This window comes from Limulus polyphemus, unplaced genomic scaffold (assembly GCF_000517525.1).
Source record: "Limulus polyphemus unplaced genomic scaffold, Limulus_polyphemus-2.1.2 Scaffold1125, whole genome shotgun sequence".
Classification (NCBI taxonomy): Eukaryota; Metazoa; Arthropoda; class Merostomata; order Xiphosura; family Limulidae; genus Limulus; species Limulus polyphemus.
In genome coordinates, this window is record NW_013666735.1 from 146804 (window position 1) to 169686 (window position 22883).

General features: G+C 30.2%; 1 protein-coding gene across 2 annotated transcripts in view; it reads left to right on the forward strand.

The window, feature by feature from the left end:
- LOC106462248 (brain tumor protein-like) overlaps nt 1-22883 on the forward strand; it is a 64920-nt gene that overhangs the window by 12645 nt on the left and 29392 nt on the right. Inside the window, exons 1-5 of one of the 2 annotated variants that reach the window (XM_022389444.1) lie at nt 4397-4454; nt 5844-6092; nt 11488-11694; nt 12422-12535; nt 19009-19227. In XM_022389444.1, coding sequence (XP_022245152.1) covers nt 5859-6092; nt 11488-11694; nt 12422-12535; nt 19009-19227 — 774 coding nt within the window. In that variant the 5' untranslated portion in view covers nt 4397-4454; nt 5844-5858. Of the gene's footprint in view, nt 1-4396; nt 4455-5843; nt 6093-11487; nt 11695-12421; nt 12536-19008; nt 19228-22883 lie in introns of those variants that run through there. The other variant, XM_013922148.2, reaches the window with a different exon arrangement.

The window sequence follows — 22883 nt, forward strand, 5'->3', positions numbered from 1 at the left end:
GTATAACGTTTCACCAGGTTAACCTGGCATCATCAGATACATCAACTGCTGGTGGTTAACCAGGTGAAATGTTGTACTTTCATTAAATTTTACTCTGTTTATCCAATTTATCAAGTTTACTTTTAAATATGACAGAGTACTTCCTTTCATCATATTATTTTTTTCTGTTTCCTAATTTTAATTATTTCACTGCATTGTATGTTGATGATAATAGCTAGAATTAGTGATATGGTAGAAAAAATGAAAAATATAAAAATTTACATTAAAAAACTTTTGATATTCATTTAGAAGGTTCTAGAGGTTATGCAAATGAAATATAAAAACTGTAAGATGAAGAAAAGTATTTTATACGTAATGAAAGTCACCTTTCACTCAAACTATTTTAACAGTTTGAGTGCAAATAACTGCTATAGATAAATTACATTCTTATTAAAAAGATGTGATTAATATAATGTCATTCTTTGTGTACAAAGTACTTATAAATTTTAACAATATTATGAGGTTTTGTTAGAAACACTCAAAGTTACCATAAGTTTTTGGCATAAATATCCTTTCCCAGTCGAAGAGATACAAATCGCATCAAGCTGAGGAGAAAGGGTTAAGAGCTCTAGGATGATTCTGGGAATAGTAATATTATCTTGTAGAGATAGGATAAGATCTCTTAATTTATAACTCATTTTCTTTTTTTAAAAAAAGAGGATGACAATTGATATTGAAGTTTACAAGATTATGTGGGGAATTGACAAAATATAGGTCTGATTTTATAAGACCATAGGTCAAAAAGACAAGTTTTAAAATTTAGAAATGACAAGTGAGGCTCCAGTTAAGTTTTATTTCTATAATAGATTGATTAGCTTATGGAATTTGTTAAAAAGTGACGGGAATTAGTGATTTCCTGAAAATAAAAGCATGTGTTTAATTTTTTTCTTTGTCTTGGGGTTTAGTGTGCAGGGATGGCCTTGAAGAATCTAATGATCCCTTGTTGTCTGTATGTTATGTAAATTTAATGAGGCTAAATAACGAGTTGATGGGGGTTTTTAATTGAAATTTTGCATAAATCTTTAAACTTAGGGAAACTCCTGATGATTAGAAGTTAATGTTAAAACAGTTTTTACAAGAGGGTTTAAAACCTACCGAGACAGGTCTGATGGGTCTTCCTATGGTCAGGGGTCAAAGGCCTTGTCATCACGTTTGCAGACTTACATTCAAAATTTTATTGAAGTATTATTTTATGAATGTATGTCAATAAGTTTGGTTTCAACTTGTAGATTATAATTCAAATTTTTAGTATTATACATTAGTTTATTTCTTAAACATTAAAAAATTCCTAAATATCTGTTTTGTGTGTCACATAATATGTTCATAAATTCATACAATTTTAAAGGGACAAAAGTAGCTTATTAGCCCATCAAGGATGTCCCTTCCAACTCCCAACTATAACCACCCATTACTACTCATATATTCATCCAATCTTTTCTTGAACTCGGTTAAATTTTCTGCCTCCACCACCCTTGAAGGCAGCTCTTTCCAAAATACTATCCAAACTGTAGACGACTCCTATGAATTTAGGACTCCTTGTCCTATTATTTTCACTGCTAAACACAAAGTTTGGATCTATATTACCCTTAATAGTCTTAAACACTTCAATCAAATCCCCTTTTATCCTTCTCCTCTACAGAGAAAACAAGTTTAGATATTTTAGTCTGTTCTCATAGGACAATCCCACCATCCTAGTGGCTCTTCTCTGAATCTTCTCCAACAATTCAATATCCTTCTCGAGGAAGGGAGCCCAAAACCATACACAGTACTCTAAATGAGGCCTTACAAGTGATCTATACAGTGAAACAATAATATCCCTTGTCTTTTTTTTAATATTTATAGATGCTACCCAAAATCCTATTAGCCCTCTATTGCTAGTTATAATACACTCTTTAGATGTCTTAAGTGATTTTTCGATCACAATATCAATATCAGTATTTAATGTATTCCCATTTAAATTGTAACAGTAATTTGAAATGTGAAAACCTATGTGCATCACCTTACCTTTTGGATAGTTAAACATCATCTGCCACGTATTGGCCCAGTGCATCAGATGATCTAAATCTCTCTAAGTCTACAGCATCTTTGATACAGTTACACCTCAAAAATCTTAATGTCATCCGCAAATTTCAATATTTTGTTAGTCATTCCAGAGTCAATATCATTAATATAAATCACAAACCACAGAGGACCCAGCACAGAGCCTTGAGGCACACTGCTTATAACTATGATCCAGTCAGTTCTAACTCCATTTATTAATACTCTCTGCTTTCCACTCTTCAGCCAATTTTCTATCCAATTTAATAACATTCCTCCCACACCACAGATTTAAATTTTGTAACAAGTCTTTTATGAAGCACCTTATCAAATGCTTTCTGAAAATCAAGCTAAGCCAAATCCACAGTATTTCCATCATCAACTCTTGCAGTAACATCCTCAAAGAATCTCGGAAGATTTGTTAAACAAGACCTTCCCTTAGTAAAACCATGCTGGCTCTTTTACACTGTATCATACTGCTTTAAGTGACTCTGCAATGCATAGCTTCTAATTAGATGTTTATGATGTCCAAATACAAAGTCTGTAGTTACTTAGGAATTAGGAACTCAAATTACCAATATATATAAGCTAGAATATCAAATTAGAACCTCCTATCTTTTCTGTTTGTTGATATATTGCTACATTTAGTGAATCAAACACAGTGGACCCCATCCACCTCTTTCCATTGTTGGAAATGCTTATGTACCCCTACTTCTGCCTATGACGTGTGAATAACCAATCAAAAGCTCAAAATGCCCCACACAAAGTATTTATGCGGGAACCCTATTATTTTTCATGGTAGATTCCAAGTGATAATTTAAGACATTATTGAGCTCAAAAAAACATCTTTTTTTTAGACCCAAATACAGTTTAGTTACTAAGCCTGATAAATTATAATGGAATTCTGTGGTATTTATATAGTAATTTATAATTTTTTGTTATTTCAAAATGCATATATAAAATCTGAAAAAAATTATTTTGTTTTACATTCTCGATGTGCAAAATTTGATAAGGCTTAGCAAATTATGGCAAGCAGCAAACAAGTACAAAGTTCGTAAGCTAGAAGAGATAATTGTTTGCTATACTTCTTTATTTACTGTTCTATGTTTTAAGAAAAATAACTAAAATTTAAGAACTTGTTTGTAAATAGTAATGTATAACAGCCGAAATATGACTATTTTATAAAATACTGGTCCACTAAAACATAGCCAAGATAGGTCACTTTGTAAAGGCCAGTTTTATATTGTTGGATACAGTAACATGAGTGCATGTGTGCCGAGTCATTCAACTTCTGTAACATTAGTCAGATACTGCTGAAAAATCAATAAAATAAAAATAATAAATTTTTATATGTATGTAAAATATTATGAGATTTAAGCTATTTAGATTAAACATTTGTGGTTTTGTTATAATTTGTTGTAATTAGAACAAAAAATTGTAACTTGTATCTATTTTTCTTTATGGTGGTTACGAGGTCGGTCGACTAGGTGAAACCCATACAGAGATAGTAGTGAAAATAACAGATACAATATAAAGTGTTTTATCTTATGATAATGTTTGATAATTATCTGAAAGATATTAGGAGTTTATAGAGATTTTTGTGTGAAATTTGACAATTTTCTGATATATAAAAGTATTTTTAATCTTAAAATCAAAATTACTTTATGTTGCATAGTCAACATTATAAAATAAAAAATGCACAAGTAAATAATTAATGTAAAAATGTTAAAACTTAATTAAAAAATCTGATACTTTGTGTATGAATGTTTTGTAATGTTTACTGATAATGTGCAAAATTTCATGAAGATGAATTTATATTTTAAAAAGTTACAGTATAACTGCTTTGTGATTCTTTAAGGAATGTGGGCTGGGTGGAATCCACCCACCTCTATTAGAAAGGTTAAGAAAGACTCAATAATTTACAGAGTAATTATTCTGTCTTCTGTTGTTGATAAACTGTTAGGATCCATTGCTGTGGTCACTTTGAAAAGAACAATGGAAGTTGAAATTTGGTTTTTAGAAAAAGGTGCTTAGCATGGGTTTAGAAATGGTTTCCTTGTCTTGGTGATTAATGGTACTTGCTAGTCAACTAATAGATTGCCCTATTAAAATTAATTAATCAATTACATATCATTAATCAGTGAGTATGGTTTTCTTAAAAATAAAAATGTTGACTGCAAGTGCTGCCATCTAGCCAGTGATATGAGAGTCTCACATTCTATTCTTGTTACCATCAAACTCCCTGCCTTTGTGAGGGACTATTTACTAAAGTCATCTGCCACAGACTCTGATTTTGCTAACTATAGACAGTTAAAATCAACTTTGACCACTTTAAACTATTATCACTGACAGAACCCTGGCCTAGTTTCAAGAAATTGGTAAATCATTGATTTTTAGAATATATGTCTGTATCTGAGTTTAAATTGATTACCTATCTTATGATAACATAATAACAAAGGAGTATAATCTTTTATGTGCACATACTATATTGTACAATTTACAAGTTGTACCTTGTGATTTTATGTTCTGAAGTGTTTACTCACTTCGCTACACAAAAATTATTTTCTGTATTCAAATTGTTTGTACACACATTATATATATATATATGTGCCCAGTCATTTTATAATCTAATAAATAACACAAATTTCTGTATTTAACATTAACACAACAGACTAATCTGAAACATATTGTTATAAAGTTTTAATGCAATGCTGTGTGATTGTTTTCCATGTGTGGTGTCACGAGGTTACTCTATGTGATTCTTTTAAACACTGCTTGTAAATAAGCCTATATCAATTGTATTTGGTTTATGTATTGCATTATATTCTGATGAAGATGCAAGGTGAAATATTGCTATACAATTCAACATTAATTTTCCTAAAAATAGTGATGAATAAATACAAGTTGTGCAGTCAACCAATCCAATGGATCAGAGCGTATATGCAAAATGATTGTCCAGTGGACCATTTACAACCATATTTTGTCATTCCATGTGTTATTTCAATAAGGAAAATTGTATTGTTTGTTTTTAAGCAAAGGCTACTGACTGCAATGCTTTGTTGGCAAATGTTTTTGGTTTCAGTGTAGTGGTTGATTCCAGCACAATAGTGTTCAGGTTCACTAAGTAGCTACATGGATTTTTTCCACTGAATGCCTCTGCTCCTTGTTATTTTACTGAGCATCAGAAACCACTGCTACTGAAGTTAGCACTTTTTGACAATTATAATTTCTATAAGAAGTGTCAAATGGTAGAAATTTAATTAAATTCAGATCAATTTATTCAATGCGGTACAATAAAATCATGAATGTAAGTAACACTGACATGAAAACAACAACATATATACACTCAGACACTTTCCTCTCTCTGATTTTTATGTTCATGCTTGTATCTTTGAAATATTTCTTTCGATTAGTTGATAAAGGAATTCCTGTTATGTTTTTGTGAAATTCCCTCACAAAAAGAAACATTTTTGTTCTTAAGTTTTTTTCTCAGATTGACCATTCAGCACAGATTAATAGTTCAATGTTGATATTGATATTAAATTTTTGAAACTGCAAAAGAATTAATTTTCCTATAAGGTACTCTTAAAAAGAAACATTTTGGTATGTATATTTTTTACTATGATTAACCATTCAGGAGGTATAGAGCATGACAGACATTTAACTATTATATGTACAGATTAAAATATTTCTTTTATCTGAAGTAAAGGTTTTTTAATTCATATATATATCTTCTTTTTTTTCTTTTTTTTATCAATAATTTTTAGGAGCAAAGATTGGCCATGGCCTCCAAAGAGCTTTCCCCACTTCAGTCATCTCCAACACCTGAAAATGAGCAAATTTGTAATCTTTGTAGCCAGCAATACAAGCAGCCTAGGGTTTTATCATGCCTCCATGTTTTTTGTGAAACTTGTTTAGAAAAACTACTGCTTGACTCCACAGACAAACAGTTTGAAACTGAAACATCAGACCAATTTCATGTTTTGAGTTGCCCAGAATGCAGCCAGGAATCTAAGGTATAGTAATTGTCTTAACACTACTCTGGTATTTGTCAAAGTTGAAGTAAGGCGTTCAAACCATAACTTATCCTTAGGTAAATGAACGAAAATATGCAACAGATATATTTTAAAGAAAATATAAATGCTATCAACGTAATAAAAATAGAAATTTGTAAAAGTATTCCTGTATGGTTAGCAATGTACTTTTAAAATACATTAGCTTGTATATGTGTATATACCTATGTATGTAACCGAAATAATAAATACAATGTGGCACCATCTATTGAAGGGCCCTACAAACAAAAATCCATAAATAAATTTCATACTTTGGGTATTCAAGATTCAGACATTCAAAAAATAACTGGCATGTGCAACAACCATTTCTTTATAATAAGAGCACAAATTTAAATAAAAATACTTTCCTCACAACAAGAACACTACTTTCACTAGGGCAGTACATGAGGGTGTAATTATATCTTTATTAATGTTATTGTTAAATGTACTGAGAAACTGGAGTTCTTAAAAAAAACATTACAGTTTATATGAGTAAAATTTTGAGCTCTATTCTTTGAATCATTTTGATGCAGTGAGTTGTCTATGACTAAAAAGAACAATCCAAACATCTGTCGCATGAAGTACTTTCCAGAAAAAAAAATACTTTTTTGGAAAGTGTTCATTTTTTCACATTTTTTTTAATGAGGTATGAATACTACAGTTAGTAATTATTACTATGAACACTTAAATTTTAAAATGATCAGTCTGTGTATTTATTAGAGTACGGTATTTAATTTGTATCTAATATTGATAAAACTCTATAAGCTTTCTCTATGGTAGGAAATTAACTTGTAAGTTATTTTCTACAAATTTAAAAAGGTATAATTCCGCATTATTTAGTAGCTAAATAGTCTAAGGCAGGCCTCGACAAGTCCTGGGTGCCAAGTTGGCATGACAACTAAAAATTTCATCGTGGTGACTAGTATTTTCTCCTGTTTTATTTGTGCATAGGGCTGTGCTAAATAGAACATGAATCTAGAACAGTTCCAGACTCTTGGAAGTCTGTAACTATTTTTGCATTATTTGAGTCCAAAACCAAACTTTGTTTCTAGGATTTTCTTGGCAGATTCAGCACTTGCTTCTTCAGGAATGAAGCACTACGGTTGTACAACACGTTACTAATTTCATACCATTTTGTTTTTATTTCTCTCAATTCAACCAATCAGTGCATGTGTTTAAACTCGGACGGATACAAAGGCAGTTAGCTCAGGCAATACAATCAAGTGTTTGTTGATATCATGTGATTGCTAGCATGTACTCATTGCAGTTAACGTAAATAAATATGGCCCCCATTTCCTGGTACAAACAGTAGTGAAGTTAGGCTAGGCACGCTTGGCTCCTAGATCTGAAAATATTTGTCAAGGCCTGGTTTGAGGTATTTGACCTATACATTCACAATTGGTCGTGTTTGCGGTAAATTACACTGCTTGAACAAAACTTGAATGTATGGGTTTTAAACACTAGTAGACCACTGTTTATTTCTGGATCACACTAACGCATATCTTCTGTTTGTTTATATGACAACAATTTGAATTTATTAAATATTAGAAAGAACTATGGAATACAAGAACTCCCACCTGATGATACCAGTTAAACTTGGTGAAATGTGTAAAATAAACATTTAACAACGTACAACCGATAAAAACTTGTGTGAATTTGAATTTATGTTAACATTTCAGATCTATGTTTTGCCATTGTCCACTTTAGAATATTATATATACATACTAATGTTTCTACACCTGGATTTCTTTCACAGTAGTTTCAGGTGAATATTAATCAGTGGTATACCAACACAAGCTCTGGTGATCTCTAAAGGTGGCCTTCTTTTTAAGAACCAGTATTTCGTTGTTCATTATGACATATAATTAATTCCTGTCAGTATATAGTTTCCAGTTTTACAGACAAAACATTTTTGAATCTGCTTGAATGGAATTATTAAAGTACTCGTGTTCCAAATAATAGTACAGGGTGGAAAAATTCAGACTTCAAATCTAATTATTGTACAGGTTGAAATCATTGTATGAAATTGTATTTTGTGTTTTTTGTTAAAGATGACCAAATAAAAAAAAATAATAATGAAGACCTAAATAAGCATGTTGCAAGGTGGAAAAATTTCTACAGAATTAATAACTTTACAGGTATGATTATTTGTAACATGACGATACTTACCTCCTTTATAATATTTGTTGCCCACTGAAGTCAACAGACATGAAGCTAATTTTACAAACTGATTTAGTGTGGATTTTGTATAAAATAAATATAGTGTGTAATGACTGTTATTACTTGTAATTAAAAAAATGCAAAACCCAATTCCTTTTATTATTATTAATTATCAAACAAAAAGATGTATGTATTCAATATTTTTCCTACACAGTATATTCACATGCACATTTTAATCCCTGTTTTTTCAAAAACCCATATTTTCCCTACTCTTCCTATGTGTAGGGAATGGAATTGGGTTTGTATGTTACCTTTTCAGGTTTATTTGTAGCAGAAACCTTCCAGTTGAAAAAGTGGCTGGTACTAATGTTCCAGAATTCACTGAGAAGGTTTCTGCAAATTTTATTGATATTTCGTAACCTTACAATGTATATATCAGACGTGCAAAAACATAACATGGAACTCTTAGGTGAGAACATAAGTAATTACTAAATTTATTACCATCCACCTGAATAAAATGTGATGTCAGTGTATTATCATAACATTTTACTATTATTCTCTATTCTTTTTGAAAATTAACCCTATTTTTTCTCGATGTGCTGTTGAAAGACCTGCTTTTTTTTTTTTTTATAGCTTGTATAAATGTTTGAAATACGTTAACCATTTTCTATAGCTGTGATCTTATGTATGATTTTGTTGTTTTTTGCCTTTCAAAACTAAATTTTTGGTAACTTTTTACTGTTCACTTTAGTATCTGTAGTTCATAATTTCGTATATTGCTAGCTCATTTAGGATGGGTTGGCAAAATAATGCATTAGAGTTCATGCATTATTTTTTAAACATTTAGTTTTTCATCATGTAATTCTAATTGTGTGAAGCTACAAGTTTGCCAGACATTAAAGTTGCTATTTAGTGATATGAAACACCAACTTGTGAAATATTGTTCTGTTGGTTAGTTATATATATAGTTCTACAATCTGCTTAAATGAGTTATATCAAGGATACTTGCAGTTTGATGGCAGTCCCAGTTTGGTGTTTAAGTCACAGTCCTAGCTGAAGGTTTGGCACCTCCTCCAATGAGGAGCATATTGAAAAAACCAATAATTTAGTTTTTCATTTATTCCAGTTTGTCTCAAAATCCTTGTTCACTGGTTGACTGAAATAACATGGGTTTCTGTACCCATTAAATGTTAAATTTTACACAGTTTTCAAATGTTTGTACTTAAATTAAATCAATTCGTAGTTGAACAGCAGAGTTACTCCTTTACATTTATGTTGTTCTCAGAAATATATGTGCATAGTTAAATCTATATATTTTCATATCTTATTAGTCTTACAAAATACCTTGGAAAACATGATTAATTTCTATCCCATTTGTATTAAAGTCTGTGATTATTACTGATATACATACATGTGTGTGTGTATGTGTCTAGAAGCACTAAAAATTTCAAAAATGGTACAAAATCGGTGTGTGTGTGTGTGTGTGTGTATAAATGTTTTACTTATTAGTTCACTTTATACTAACTTGATCCCAGTATTTAGTCAAACATTTCTCATCTCATTTTCTTCCTAAATTATGTAATATGTAAATGTTTAAGTGTTACAACCGTGGTTGGAATATGCAGAATCACAGTATTAATATAAACATCCAATCAGAACAAACCGTATTTAGGGCAAAACCGGAAATCAACTTGGCAATCAGTAAATAACAAATGCACATCTATAACATGTAGTGTACTTTGTAGGGCTGACATACATAGACAAATTTTCCTGCCAACATCAAGCTTTATATTTTCTATCCAATTTTTTGCTCGAGTGGAGCAGTAGTTAATTACTCATTGTCTTTCAATGTTTTATTTAAACTAGATTTTAACATATCTTGGCGAAAAGTTTTGACTTTTATAGTGGCTGTATATTTCATGATGAGCATATATATATTTTTTATTTAAACTTTTAAGTTGAATATCTTTTATTAATCAATTAGAAGTTAGATCGGTTCCTGTAATAGATTCTTATGACTAAAATATGTTTTCTTTAAAAGATATTAGTGTAATAAGTTAACCCAAAACATACATTGTAAATCAGTTGAGTCTAATAACATGTGCATTTTAATAATTGAAGGCTTATGTGTGTAACACTGTTTTGAGTTGCATATAATTATTAAAATAAACAATAAACTATTGCAGCAAAAAATGCAGTATTTGCCATTATTTGAAGTAAGCTTATTTTCTGTAATCTTAAAAGCAGCAACCAGTCAAAATCCTATAGTTCAGTTGTGTGTTTACACCAAATTTTGTAATTATAAGGAATTCTGTATATAATTGATATTTGAAACTGTCGGTACTTGGTAAAACTGTTATTACAGAATTGAGGATGCCTTTACTGGGGAAACCATGGTCATTAACAAGTGAAGTTTTGTGAAATGTACAATTGTCTTTGTTGTTTTTCTTCAATTCTGGAATTCAGTATAGTTTGTCACTGCATTGTCTTAATGAAACCTAACTGTAAAGAGAAAAAGATTGGATTTAATTTTTGACCAAGTTAGCTTATGCTAGTGATATGCAAAATGAATTTTTAATGATAAGTTGTTGTGCATCTCTGTGGTGTACTTCCATACATTTAAGATTATTTGCATTGTGTTTACCTTGCCCTTAACTCATCACAAATTACCAATGTCATACAGATATATGAAGAATAAGTAACAATTACATGGTATACTGTTTCATCTAATTGAATTAGTGACATATTTTTATATAATTATTACTTTGAAATGAAAAAATTTCCTGCTTTTTCTACTGTATTTATGCCAGGTTTTCCTTGTGTTTGATGATAAATCTAGGTGAGTTGTTTATCATGTATGTGTAATAATTTCAATATTTAGAATGTTGGAAAGATCTCGAGTAACAAAAATGAAATATTCTGTAGTAATAAATGAAAAATGGTTAAAACAATGTGAGAGATAATTTCAGTATTTTGACTAAATGTCCTTCATTGGAAGATGAAAAAGTTGTACCCTATTTTCCAACAAAATGTATCCTAATGCAACATAATGTTTAATAACTTCTCATGTAGCACCTACACATATGGCTTGCGTTTGTTTATAAATGTATATGAAAATTAATAGTATCTTGATTTACATTTTAGGATTTGATTATTAAAATATTTCATTATTATTCCATTTTATATTTTGTTTGTATAGTTATATGCTAAAGGTGTTACTGGACTTCCATTGGACGTTGTAACCTGTAACCAGCTGGAGATCTCGGCCATTGAAAATACCCAAATTGTATGTACGAGTTGCAAAGCGAAAGAGAAAGCAGTTGCCAGGTGTAGTGACTGTTCAACATTTCTTTGTTCAAACTGTGTTACGGCTCATCAGTATATGAGATGTTTTGAAAATCATAAAGTAAGAAATCATTGTTTATATCTTATTGTTGCATAATTTTTTTATTTGTGTAAAAACATTGTTGATGAAATAAGAACAAAGTGTTATTTTTTTAATAATTAGCAGTAAGTTGAAAAACAGTAATGCAGTAAATCTCTCATATTTAATTCTGATCCAAAAACAATAGGAAAGGAAGGAATATTGTTTGATCCTTTTTCTAAGTAAAGAGGAAATCTTTTAAGTGGTTTGTAATGATAATTTGGATTTTTAAGGATCCTATGACATTATATTTTAAGTGGTTTGTAATGATAATTTGGATTTTTAAGGATCCTATGACATTATATTTTAAATGGTTTGTAATGATAATTTGGATTTTAAGGATTCTATGACATTATATTTTAAGTGGTTTGTAATGATAATTTGGATTAAGGATCCTATGACATTATATTTTAAGTGGTTTGTAATGATAATTTGGATTAAGGATCCTATGACATTATATTTTAAATGGTTTGTAATGATAATTTGGATTTTTAAGGATCCTATGACATTATATTTTAAATGGGTTGTAATGATAATTTGGATTTTAAGGATCCTATGACATTATATTTTAAGTGGTTTGTAATGATAATTTGGATTTTTAAGGATCCTATGACATTATAGCTAAACTTTGATTTCTTGGAGGTCCATGATCTTTCAAAACAATATAGATGTGTTTAAATATATATATATATTTCTTTGTGCTCTTTAGGTGGTAACATTTGATGAAATGAAAGCTGCCGGTGATGGAATAACTCTCCACAAAATCATCAACTGTCCGAAACACGTGGGTGAAACCATGAAGTTTTACTGTCATACTTGTGAGGTAGCTGTTCTTGTTTCATATATTTATTTTTACCTAAACTTAAATTTCAGAGACTGGTTTATAGAAGTTAGTGCATGTTTGGAATCTAAAATTTCTTGTTTTCCTGTTTAGAAGGTATTATTTTTGTTTTGTTTTCAAATGTTAAAGATTAAGTTTGATTGTTGGTGGCTCCCATTAGCTTGTGTCTTCTTCATGTCTCAACCCCAGCCTGTGGACCATTTTTTCTTTTTGATGGGTAGCATTTCTATTTTACTTGCTTTAATTTAAGATCCTTCCTAAGTTCAACCTCTCAAACCCGATTCGTGCGTGAGCTAATTCAGAGGAACAAAACATTTTGCAAAGTTATTCATTTCACTTTCATAAGTTGTTGTAGTCTGTCTGTCTACCTACGTTCTCAGTTAAATCTACATTTCTTCAGAACCTCCTTTGTCTTCCATTTATCTGTCAGGCTTGTTTGCTTGGTCAGTCTGTGCCTTTTTGTTTCGATTCAGAGTGGTTCCACTCCATTAAGTTAGTGTTCTATTTCTGTAACATTTTTTGTATTATATTGGGTTGACCAGCCTCCTTTGGTTCCATTTAGAATCCTCAGTATACCTCAGTTGTACCAAAGACTGAGTATATTGCTCTGGAACTGGCAAATACTAACTTGCCCATTTCATGTGACCCATTTTTTTGTAACTTCTATTTGACCATAAAACTTGTGTTACATATAACTGTTACTCTTTTTTTCAAACCAATAAAGTCCTATAGTTGTAACTTATGCAGATATTCCATTCATAAAGTGAAGTGGATTCAAGGTTTTAACAAAGATGATTTGTAGAGCCACCTAGCTCACGTGCATCCACACAATCATCAGACTTCTCTTCACTGTAAACATTTGGCAGATTTGTAATCAGTTAACTAAGCAGAGGACTAAATGTAGTTTACACGTATTCTAATTGAAAATCAAACCCAGACACTTGAAATAAAGTGGAATTGACATACACTTTTCTCTGCACTTCTTCTCTATTGCCATTTTTCTGTCATCTGTTCTTTCCATCCAAAGCTTTAGTCAGTAGTCTTGGTTTTACATAATTATTTATGACTATTGCAAGTGCACTCAGGAATATGTATTCACATAATTAGCAATAAAGAACTGTGCTCAGGTTGTAAAAAAAAAAGAATATCTGAGTTGGATAGAAAATAACTGTTATTCATTGTGTTTTAAACTTGTTATTTTTTGAAAAATATTTGTCTCGTTTGTGTGTGTATATGTGTGTGTGGTACATTTCTAGGGGAGACCTAGTTGCTCATTAAAATTGTGGACCTAATTTGTTTGTGAAGAAAAAAAGAAAAAGTTTCATATTTCTATAAAAATATTTTGTACTGAATGTAAATGGCACCATTTAGGTTAAATGCAGATATGCCATCTCGGTATACAAACGATTGAAGCTAACTTAGTGATTCTTTGACAAATTTGCTAAAAGAGAAGCATGTAAAATCAATAAATATTTGAAAATTGCACGTTATTATGACAGTTCAGTTTCTTTGCCTATATTTAGAATTTCTAAAAGACAAACACTGAAATACATTAAATGGTGTGTTAATAACATGTTGTGTCATTTGTTCTACATGCCATAAAAAACAATGTAGTCAAGAGACTGTGGAGTAAAAAAAAGCTAGCAAACATTACAAAATCTTATGGTAAGATCACTAACTATCTCTAGTGGGCATTAACCAGCTGCATTCAATCATGAGAATGGTTGAACAACAGTAACAACATGTAGGTAGGTAAACCACTATAAATACAAGTAATATATTCTAATATATTTTACACTACTCTGATATTCGAGTAGTGTAAATACAGGTGAGAAAACACCAGGATTTCATTAACAGAAGACTTCAACTGTGAAACCACCAGAACTATTATTTATTTCTAAGTTTCTCTTTATTTCCCTACATATGATTTCGGGCCTAGGGCTGCAGGTGTGAATCCTGTCACTGAATATGCTTGACTTTTAATACATGGGGATGTTATACATGATGGTCAATCCCACTTCATTTTTATAGAGTAGCTCAAAAATTTGCAATTGGTGATGTTGACTGGCTACCTTCCCTCTAGTCTATCACTTCTAAATTAGGGATGGCAGGTGCAGACAACCATCTAGTAGCTCTGCATGAAATTTGACAAACAAAGATGTGACTTTAGTGTTAGAAAAGACTTATGATGTTCAAATGCATGTGATGGGGAGTTTCATTTAAACCTTTCACTACTAACTTAGTGGATTACACCAAATGTGACCCCAAAGTGACCATCTAAGTTCCCAAACTATAACTTTTAACATGTTTTGGGTATCTTCATGCAATTTTTCAAACTTTTGGTAACATTACAACTTTTTTTGTAGACAAAAAATCAGCTATTGGTAGTTAGTTTTTGTTTCCTAAGTGAATTTTATATTTAAATGTTTATTTTAATATTCTCAAATAAAGGAGTTTCCAATTGTTTCAGAAGAATGACCAGCAAAAGTATGATAGATGTATCTAGTTTGGTAACTAGGACTGTGGATATTAGTATTAACAAAGACCATTTCAGTTTTAATCATAAGCATACGAGATAAAACACCAGATGTTGGATTTCCCGTACCTAACCCAAATTTTTGATCAAATTTATTCTTTTGAATTACAAATTATGATTATTAGTAGTAGAAAAAATTAGTTTTTGTAGTTTACTGCTAGGAGTACTTAATCATTAGGAATAAACTTTAAAGCCATATCAATGGCTTCACAAGCGTTAAGTGACGTTACATCTAACTGACCATTTTTACTAAAGGATTTTAGTCTATCAATAAATTTGAAAAAAGTTTTTTATATTAGAATAGGTGGAAATAAAGCTATAACCCAAGCCAAAAATTTTCCCAAGGTGTTATAAAAATGGTTGAGCAATGACAAGATAGGTTATAATGGAAAACCATCCATGGGAACTTTGAGTAAGACATGGATTTCAGGAGTACAATAATTAGTTATAAATGAAATAATTTGTGTCATTGAATGTCGTTTTTTTAATTTAACACTTAAGCATTTAATAATTTTTTTCTATAAAGAATTTGTATTAGTTAAGTAAAATAAAACTGAATTGTTTAAAATAGAAAACAGTTTATAATAATCAGTATGATTAAGAAGAACTCTAGAAATTCTCATGTCTACTATAAAAAAAAAATTTTTTTTGCTCAAGAGTAGCCAAAAACTTAACTTTACTACAGTTGGAAATATATATTTTAAATCTGGAAATAATTTGTGAAACTTTAAAACAAAATTCTATTAAAGCATCAACAACATATCAGGAAAAACTGTCCAAAATAAAAGAGTTAAGAATTATCTCTACATTAAATCTTGATTTCTACATGCTAGATAGCACTGTGTATACTTTTCAGTAATGTTTTGTTTCCGTTGTTTAGTGACATGAATAACAAGCTTCCTAGCAAAATTTTTAAGTTCAGATTTAGACATTGAACATTCTTAGGATTAATGCAAAGTTCAGTCTGTTATTCAGAACATTAGACAGTATATCTGTAAGATATGATTGATAAAAATTAACCGTATTATTTGGTGCATTTTTCAATGCCATAATTGAAGGAGAAGGTTTACCACATTGTTTTGAAAGTTCAGTTTTTTTGTTTTGTCATTGGTAGGATTTCTAAATGGAAATTTCCTTGCTGTTTTGGCTCCCATGGGACTTCCTCTACTTGAAGTTGACCCTGTCACTCCCATTTACTACTTCTACACAGACCTAAGAGGAGTGTTAGTTCTCCCAGTTCCCTACCTCACAATTAAGTACCAAAACAAGAGACAAAACTTTAAAGATAAAAGTTCAGACCTTCTCTAAGTTAAGAAATGAAACCTTTACCCTTCCTGAAAACAGTTGAAAATTAATTAACACTTGTTTCAGTTGTATGCCTCATAAATATGAGTTACTGATTATTGTCAGTACATAAAATGCAAATATTGCAAATTCAAATGTATTTTCATTAACGTACATGTTTAGAAAGTAGTACATAATGAAACTTCGCTATTTAAAAATAATTAAATAAACTATAAGAAAATTTCTCCCTATCATTCAACTTGCTGTTTACAAAGTCGCTGCCCAGCTTGTTTAAAGTGTTTATCTTTCCAACAGGTATTATTATATTTGTTTCATTAAACCCATACACTGTTATATAACTGAAGGGTGGATATCACCCATGAACATGGTTTTTAAATGGAAAGGTTTCTTTAATTATAATTTTATCTTGCATATGGAATCACTAAACGTTTTTAGATATAATATGCCTGGCAGTATTATTTCATTCAATCTTTGATAAGCTTCGGAATTTTTGTTTTGTTTTTAAGTTAAACAAACTAAAATTATCTGAAATGGCTTTTTTGCTACATACACTTTGTACAAATTTATAACATCTTAGATATTCTTAATAAGTAAATTTTTGAAATTGAGCAACTTTTGTGGAAATTATTGGAATAGCTAGTTTGTCATCAATTATCTTGGTTTGCCGTAATACCTCGGATAGTCTAACTCCATACTGATAAAGAAATATATATATTAATTAGGTAACTAAGTGTGTACTGAAGGGTGAAAGTATGTATGTAACTTTTAATTTCTAAAGGAAATAGTTAAATTCTAAGTCTTCACTTCTCTGTATCAAATGACACTCCAAATTACCCATTTTATATTTTCTTTCTACCTCTATATGACCTTTTGAGTGTGGCATAAATTACACACTTAAGATATCGCTAAGCCATAAACTTATAGTCTCCAAACTTCGTGCTTTACTGAAATATAAACAAGAAAGTCAAACCTACATGCCAAGCCCCCTCCTGTCACATCCTGCCTCAAAAAATATCCAAAATTCTCTGATATTTGCTATTGGATTATTTATAAACGTTAATAGGTAAGGTTCTAATTTACTTTATTTCTATGAGGCTAGCTTCAGATGACATGTTTTGAAAAAGCCTCAGTTTCATTGTTTGGCTCAAAAGCTAGCAGAATGTTTTTGACCAACTTATAGCTTAGTTAAAAAGTCAATTAAATTATATTAGTTTTAGGGCATTATGTTTTTTGTGTGCAATAATATATTGTGTTATAAATTGCATATATGAAATGAATAGAAATTATTTTATTTATTACTGACATCATTACAAAAAAAGTAGGGGGTATGGTTCATAGTTACCCTAGAGCTAAAAGATAAGCCCAAACATAAGTACTAATTTTTTGTTTCATTGTATAATTTTTCGTTTATTGTCATAAAATTTACTTAAATGTCAAAATTTAAAACTTGTTATGTAATAAAACTAAAACAAATTACATCATAAGGTATGATTGTGTAATTCGAGTGTATGTGCTGACAACTCGATCATTTATTTACACATAGCTCTCACACTGTTAAATGGCTTCCAGCATATTCTGAGAGGGTCTAAATTAGCTTAGGCTGTAAGAATAAATAGTATTGTCTGTTGCAAATGCAGTCATTCTAGAAAGAAAAAAATTATTTAAATTTATTTCATATTTTTCAACTTTTTATTGTCCCCTACATTACTGGTTTTGCCATAGTTGGTATTAGGTTAGAGAAAATAACAAATAAAATATAAAGTTTAGATGAAGAAAAGCTTGATATTCATTTAAGAGGTTCTAGAGGTTATACAAATAAAATAAGAAACTAAGATGAAAAAGATTTTTACTCTTAATATGAAACCTGGCCCACCATGTCCAAGTGGTTAGGGCGCTTGACTCGCAATCTGAAGGTTGTGGGTTCGAATCTCCGTCCCACTAAACATGCTTGACCTTTCAGCCATGGAGGAGTAATAATGTGACAGTCAATCCCACTATTCCTTAGTAAAATAGTAGCCCAAGAATTGGCAGTGGGTGGTGACAACTAGCTGCCTTCCCTCTAGTCTTTCACTGTTAAATTAGAGATGACGAGTGCAGTTATCTGTCGTATAGCTTTGCGCAAAATTCAAACCAAACTTAACATGTAAATCATCTTGCACTCAGATTGACAAATATTTAGTAAAAGTATTAAAAATTTGATTTTTTTGTGTATAAGAGACTTGGAATGTTTACTAGAAGCTTGCCAAATTTCATAAAGGTACACACAGTAATTTTGGAATTATAGTAAACTTTGCCATGTATAGCTTCACAGGAAAGGTCTGGTGTAATACAACCAACCAACACCATTCACATAGAGTTGAAAGGTACAGCACATAAAATTTGTTTAAAGGTTAATTTGATTTATTAACTTATGGCTGAGTTAGTGCAAAATAAACTTATTTTTGGTGTTTGTGATACTGTTGGCACTACTTAACATGTTGATACATTAAAAATTATAATAAGTAGTTATTCCTCTTGATATTAAACATTCTTGTGTATTGTACCTGAACTTGGTTTTGAAAAAGGTGAGTTTCAGTTTATAAATCTATATTTGAATCCATTTCCATCTGAATAGGTTCCAATATGTAATGACTGTATAGTAACAGACCACAAACAATGTGATCATCACTATGAACGAATTACTGATGTTGAGCTGAAACAACGTGAAGAAATTGAAAATTTGGTGAAAGAGAGTGAAGAGAAGATTACCTTTTGTGAAATCGCTTCTTCCACTCTGCAGAACTCTCTCACGGACTTACAGGTGCAGCGTGATGATACTAAAACTGTTATTCAGGTATGTTGTGTGAAGCATTAATTATTGCAAAATCAGTTGAAAGAAACAGCATATCTTGTCTGTTTAGAAAACAACTAGTCTGCATCATTGGTACTGACTTAAACAATAAGGCACTACATTGTTATTCAGTAGTTTAACTTAATGGGTCTCGGAGATCTACTTTGACATGAAATGGCCTAAGTGGCTAATTAAAAATATAACTAAAGAGTGTATCCAATTACAAATGACCCATCAAAAAGTGCATTATTTGGTGTTTGATAGATTTTTTTTTCTGCTAAGTATTTTACTGAATAAACAGACTGTGCAGTTGTATGCATTTGTTTTTAATAAAGTCATATAATCCTAACCCCTTTATTGTTTATCTTTAAAAAATGTTAATAATCCTGTATACACTTGCATAGATAGTAACTTGAAATAAGAAATGCAAGAACATGATTTTAACAAATGGTTGAATAGAAGTATCTGGGCAAAGCTAACTTGTGTTATGGGCCAAATGTGGCCCAGTGGTTAGCATGCCAGACTCTATATCAAAGGTTTTGCAGCTCATACCCCATTACCACCAGTGTTTCATTTTGTATTAAAGGTAGGTAAATAATCAAATAGAAATACTTTCCTGGTGGATTAATAACCCCATCTAAGGAGAAGAAAAGTCTTTATTTGTAATTACAAGTACTGAATATAATATTGGCAAAGTACCCTTTAATAAGAAAAATCATCAGTTAGGACAAACCATGCTTATTGTCATTTATTTGTGCTACATTTTTGTTAAAGTTGAAATTTTTTCACAAAATTAATTTTAGAACAACATATCACATTTTTATCTGTCTCAGAAAAATTGTTCAAGACTTTTAAGTATCTTCAAAAGAAAATTTATTGAATTATATTAACATAAATATCAAGGTTATACATGTTTATTAAAAGTTGTTCTTTTTCTGTTTCAAATTAGAAATCTTAACCAAATTGCATGAACATCAGTAAAAACTTGCCAAATAATGTCTAATTTCATTTTTTTTTAAAAAACTTAATTTGATTCACATTTTCTATAATATTTCATATTGTGAAATTTCCAAACATTTTGTTGAGACATTGTTTTAATAAAGAATTAAAAACATGTCCTTTCATCTTAGAATTTTTTTTTTTTTCCAGAAAATTCCATTTTATACATACACAATCAGTTTCAACTTGGTTGATATTCATTAATATATTTCTTTTGTTGTATTTAGTCTCCCAATTGCAGTAGTCACCACTTTCAGCCGTAATTCATAAAAAATCAGTAACCTTATGACCTGACTTGTCACAATGGTATCAGGTCAGGCTAGGTAACGGTATTTTTGTTAACAATATTTTTAGTTGAAATGAATTAATATCTAAGTTTCTTATTCAATAAAGTAATAAGATATTTTAATTATCTACATTGTTTAAATATGATTAACTTAAAAATAATATTCAATAGATAAAGATTTGAGTCATCGTAATATTTTGCCATTGCCTACTGTACTCTGAACTCAACTAGGCTTACCTGATGTCATAGAAGAAAATTTATGTAGCTTTTTAACAAATGCAATTTGACACAAAATCATTTTCAGAGATGGAGATAAATTCTAAATGAACTGTAATAAAAGTTTCAGATCATTATATTGTTTTTCTACATTTCCCATTAGTTTCCATTGTTCTCCTCAGTTGGAACAATAATCACTTTTTCATGAAATTAGGGCTACCGGCAAGAAAAATCCACTGCTGGTCACGATGACCAATTACTAATTATTTTACAGTTACTGCACACAACGAAACTCTCATTGCTTGACACCTATACATTTTTTTCCTCTTAATAAACTGATGAACATATGCACATTAATGGAGGAAAAAAGAAAGGTATTTTTTTTTTTTGTATTTTTTTAAAAATAGTTATGAACTTGGTCAACTTGACCAACCTCGTATAGAGGAAAGATAGAGAAAATAACGTATAAAACAAAGTTTTACTGGAAAAAAAGTATGAAATTTAATTAGGAGTTTTTAGAGATTAGCAAATGACATTTGAGATTTTTCAGATGAGGAAAAATATTTTTAACCATAACATGAAAATCACTTTGCACTCTGAGAATTCAACACTTTGACTCCATATATTCATGGAGAAATTTTTAGTGAAAAATACTTCATTAAACATTCTGATATTTTTGTCTACAAATGACTTAATGATTACTGAAAGCTTTGAAAATTTTGTAAAGATACACAAAACATAGAGTTATAATATGGAAACTATAAAGGTCAGTTTGGAGTCACAAACTCGGGTGATTCAACCAAGCCCGTAGCAAGAAAGTTAATTTATTTCTATTATTTTATTAATGTAACATTTATTATTTCCATATATAGTTATTTTGACAAAAATTTGATCTCAAATTACATGAACATCATTTAATATACTGTAATGGATCCCATAGTTTTGTCACAATTTCATTTAAACACAGTTTTAAAATGATTTTAGGTAAGTTATCAGGATTATCTTCTGGTTTGTGTAGGTTTCGATAAAAAGTTTTTGTATGTGTGTAATTTCCTACATTCAAGCTGTAAACATATTCAGTTATCAGAAACTTTAATGCATTTCAATTTATTTACCATACAATTGACCACAGTAAATACAACGTGAAATATACAACACTTTAAAACCACTTAAGTTTATATTGTACCATAAATGTGTTTAAATGAAAATTGCCTTTTTTTTAATACTTTGAGAGAGGATTTGTGTAATTCCTTCCAATCTGCACGAGTGGACAGATATAAATATACAGTAGAGTAACTGCAGTGTTTGCAACTGTACAGTTGGTCTTAGCATAACATACTGTGCAAGACCTTAAATGGCCAGGTAGTTAGAGTTCTTGTGCTAAAGATATATCTGTGAAATGCTGAGATTAGTCTGACTCAGATTTTGACAAGTGGAGTGAAATATACAAATAATTTCCGGTGTATTTGATTGTGAACACTGAATCTAGACACTTTCTGCATATGTAAGTAGTACCATGGGTTTTACATTAATAGTGTTTTGATTCACACAGTGCATAAAACTGCATATACCGTGTCTTTCTCACTAAGTATTTTGAAAAAAGAAGTTCTTTGGACAAACTGTTAATACAGTTTTATAGGGTGCGATCTGTATGGCTGATATGTTTGTGAAGAATAAAATTACTTTTACAAATTGTATTTACATAACATCTACAATCTCCTAAATGCATATTTCAAGTTTTTTTCAGTATTCCTGTATATTGTATCTGGTATTTTCTCTACTCTGACACAAAATGTTACAAAATCAGCAATGTAGAGTAATATAGCATGTTGATAATTCTGACATGAATCAGATCATGTTGAATGTTCATTTCTCTGTAGAAAGTTGGGACATGCACACTTTTACTCCCATTAGTGCATTTAGGATTGTTGTATACAAAATAAGGATTAGAAAGTTATTTAAACAACCTATTACATCTAACTCTTATGACTAAAAACATGAAAATAAAATTTGCTTATCTTAACATCACTTAAAAACAATCTACTTTGTAATAAAAATTAGATGTTTTAATTAGGAGAAAAAAAAACAACTTAAAATGAGAAACTCTTCACATGTGTCTTTACAGTATCTCCGATCACTCAACTAATAATTTTTTCAA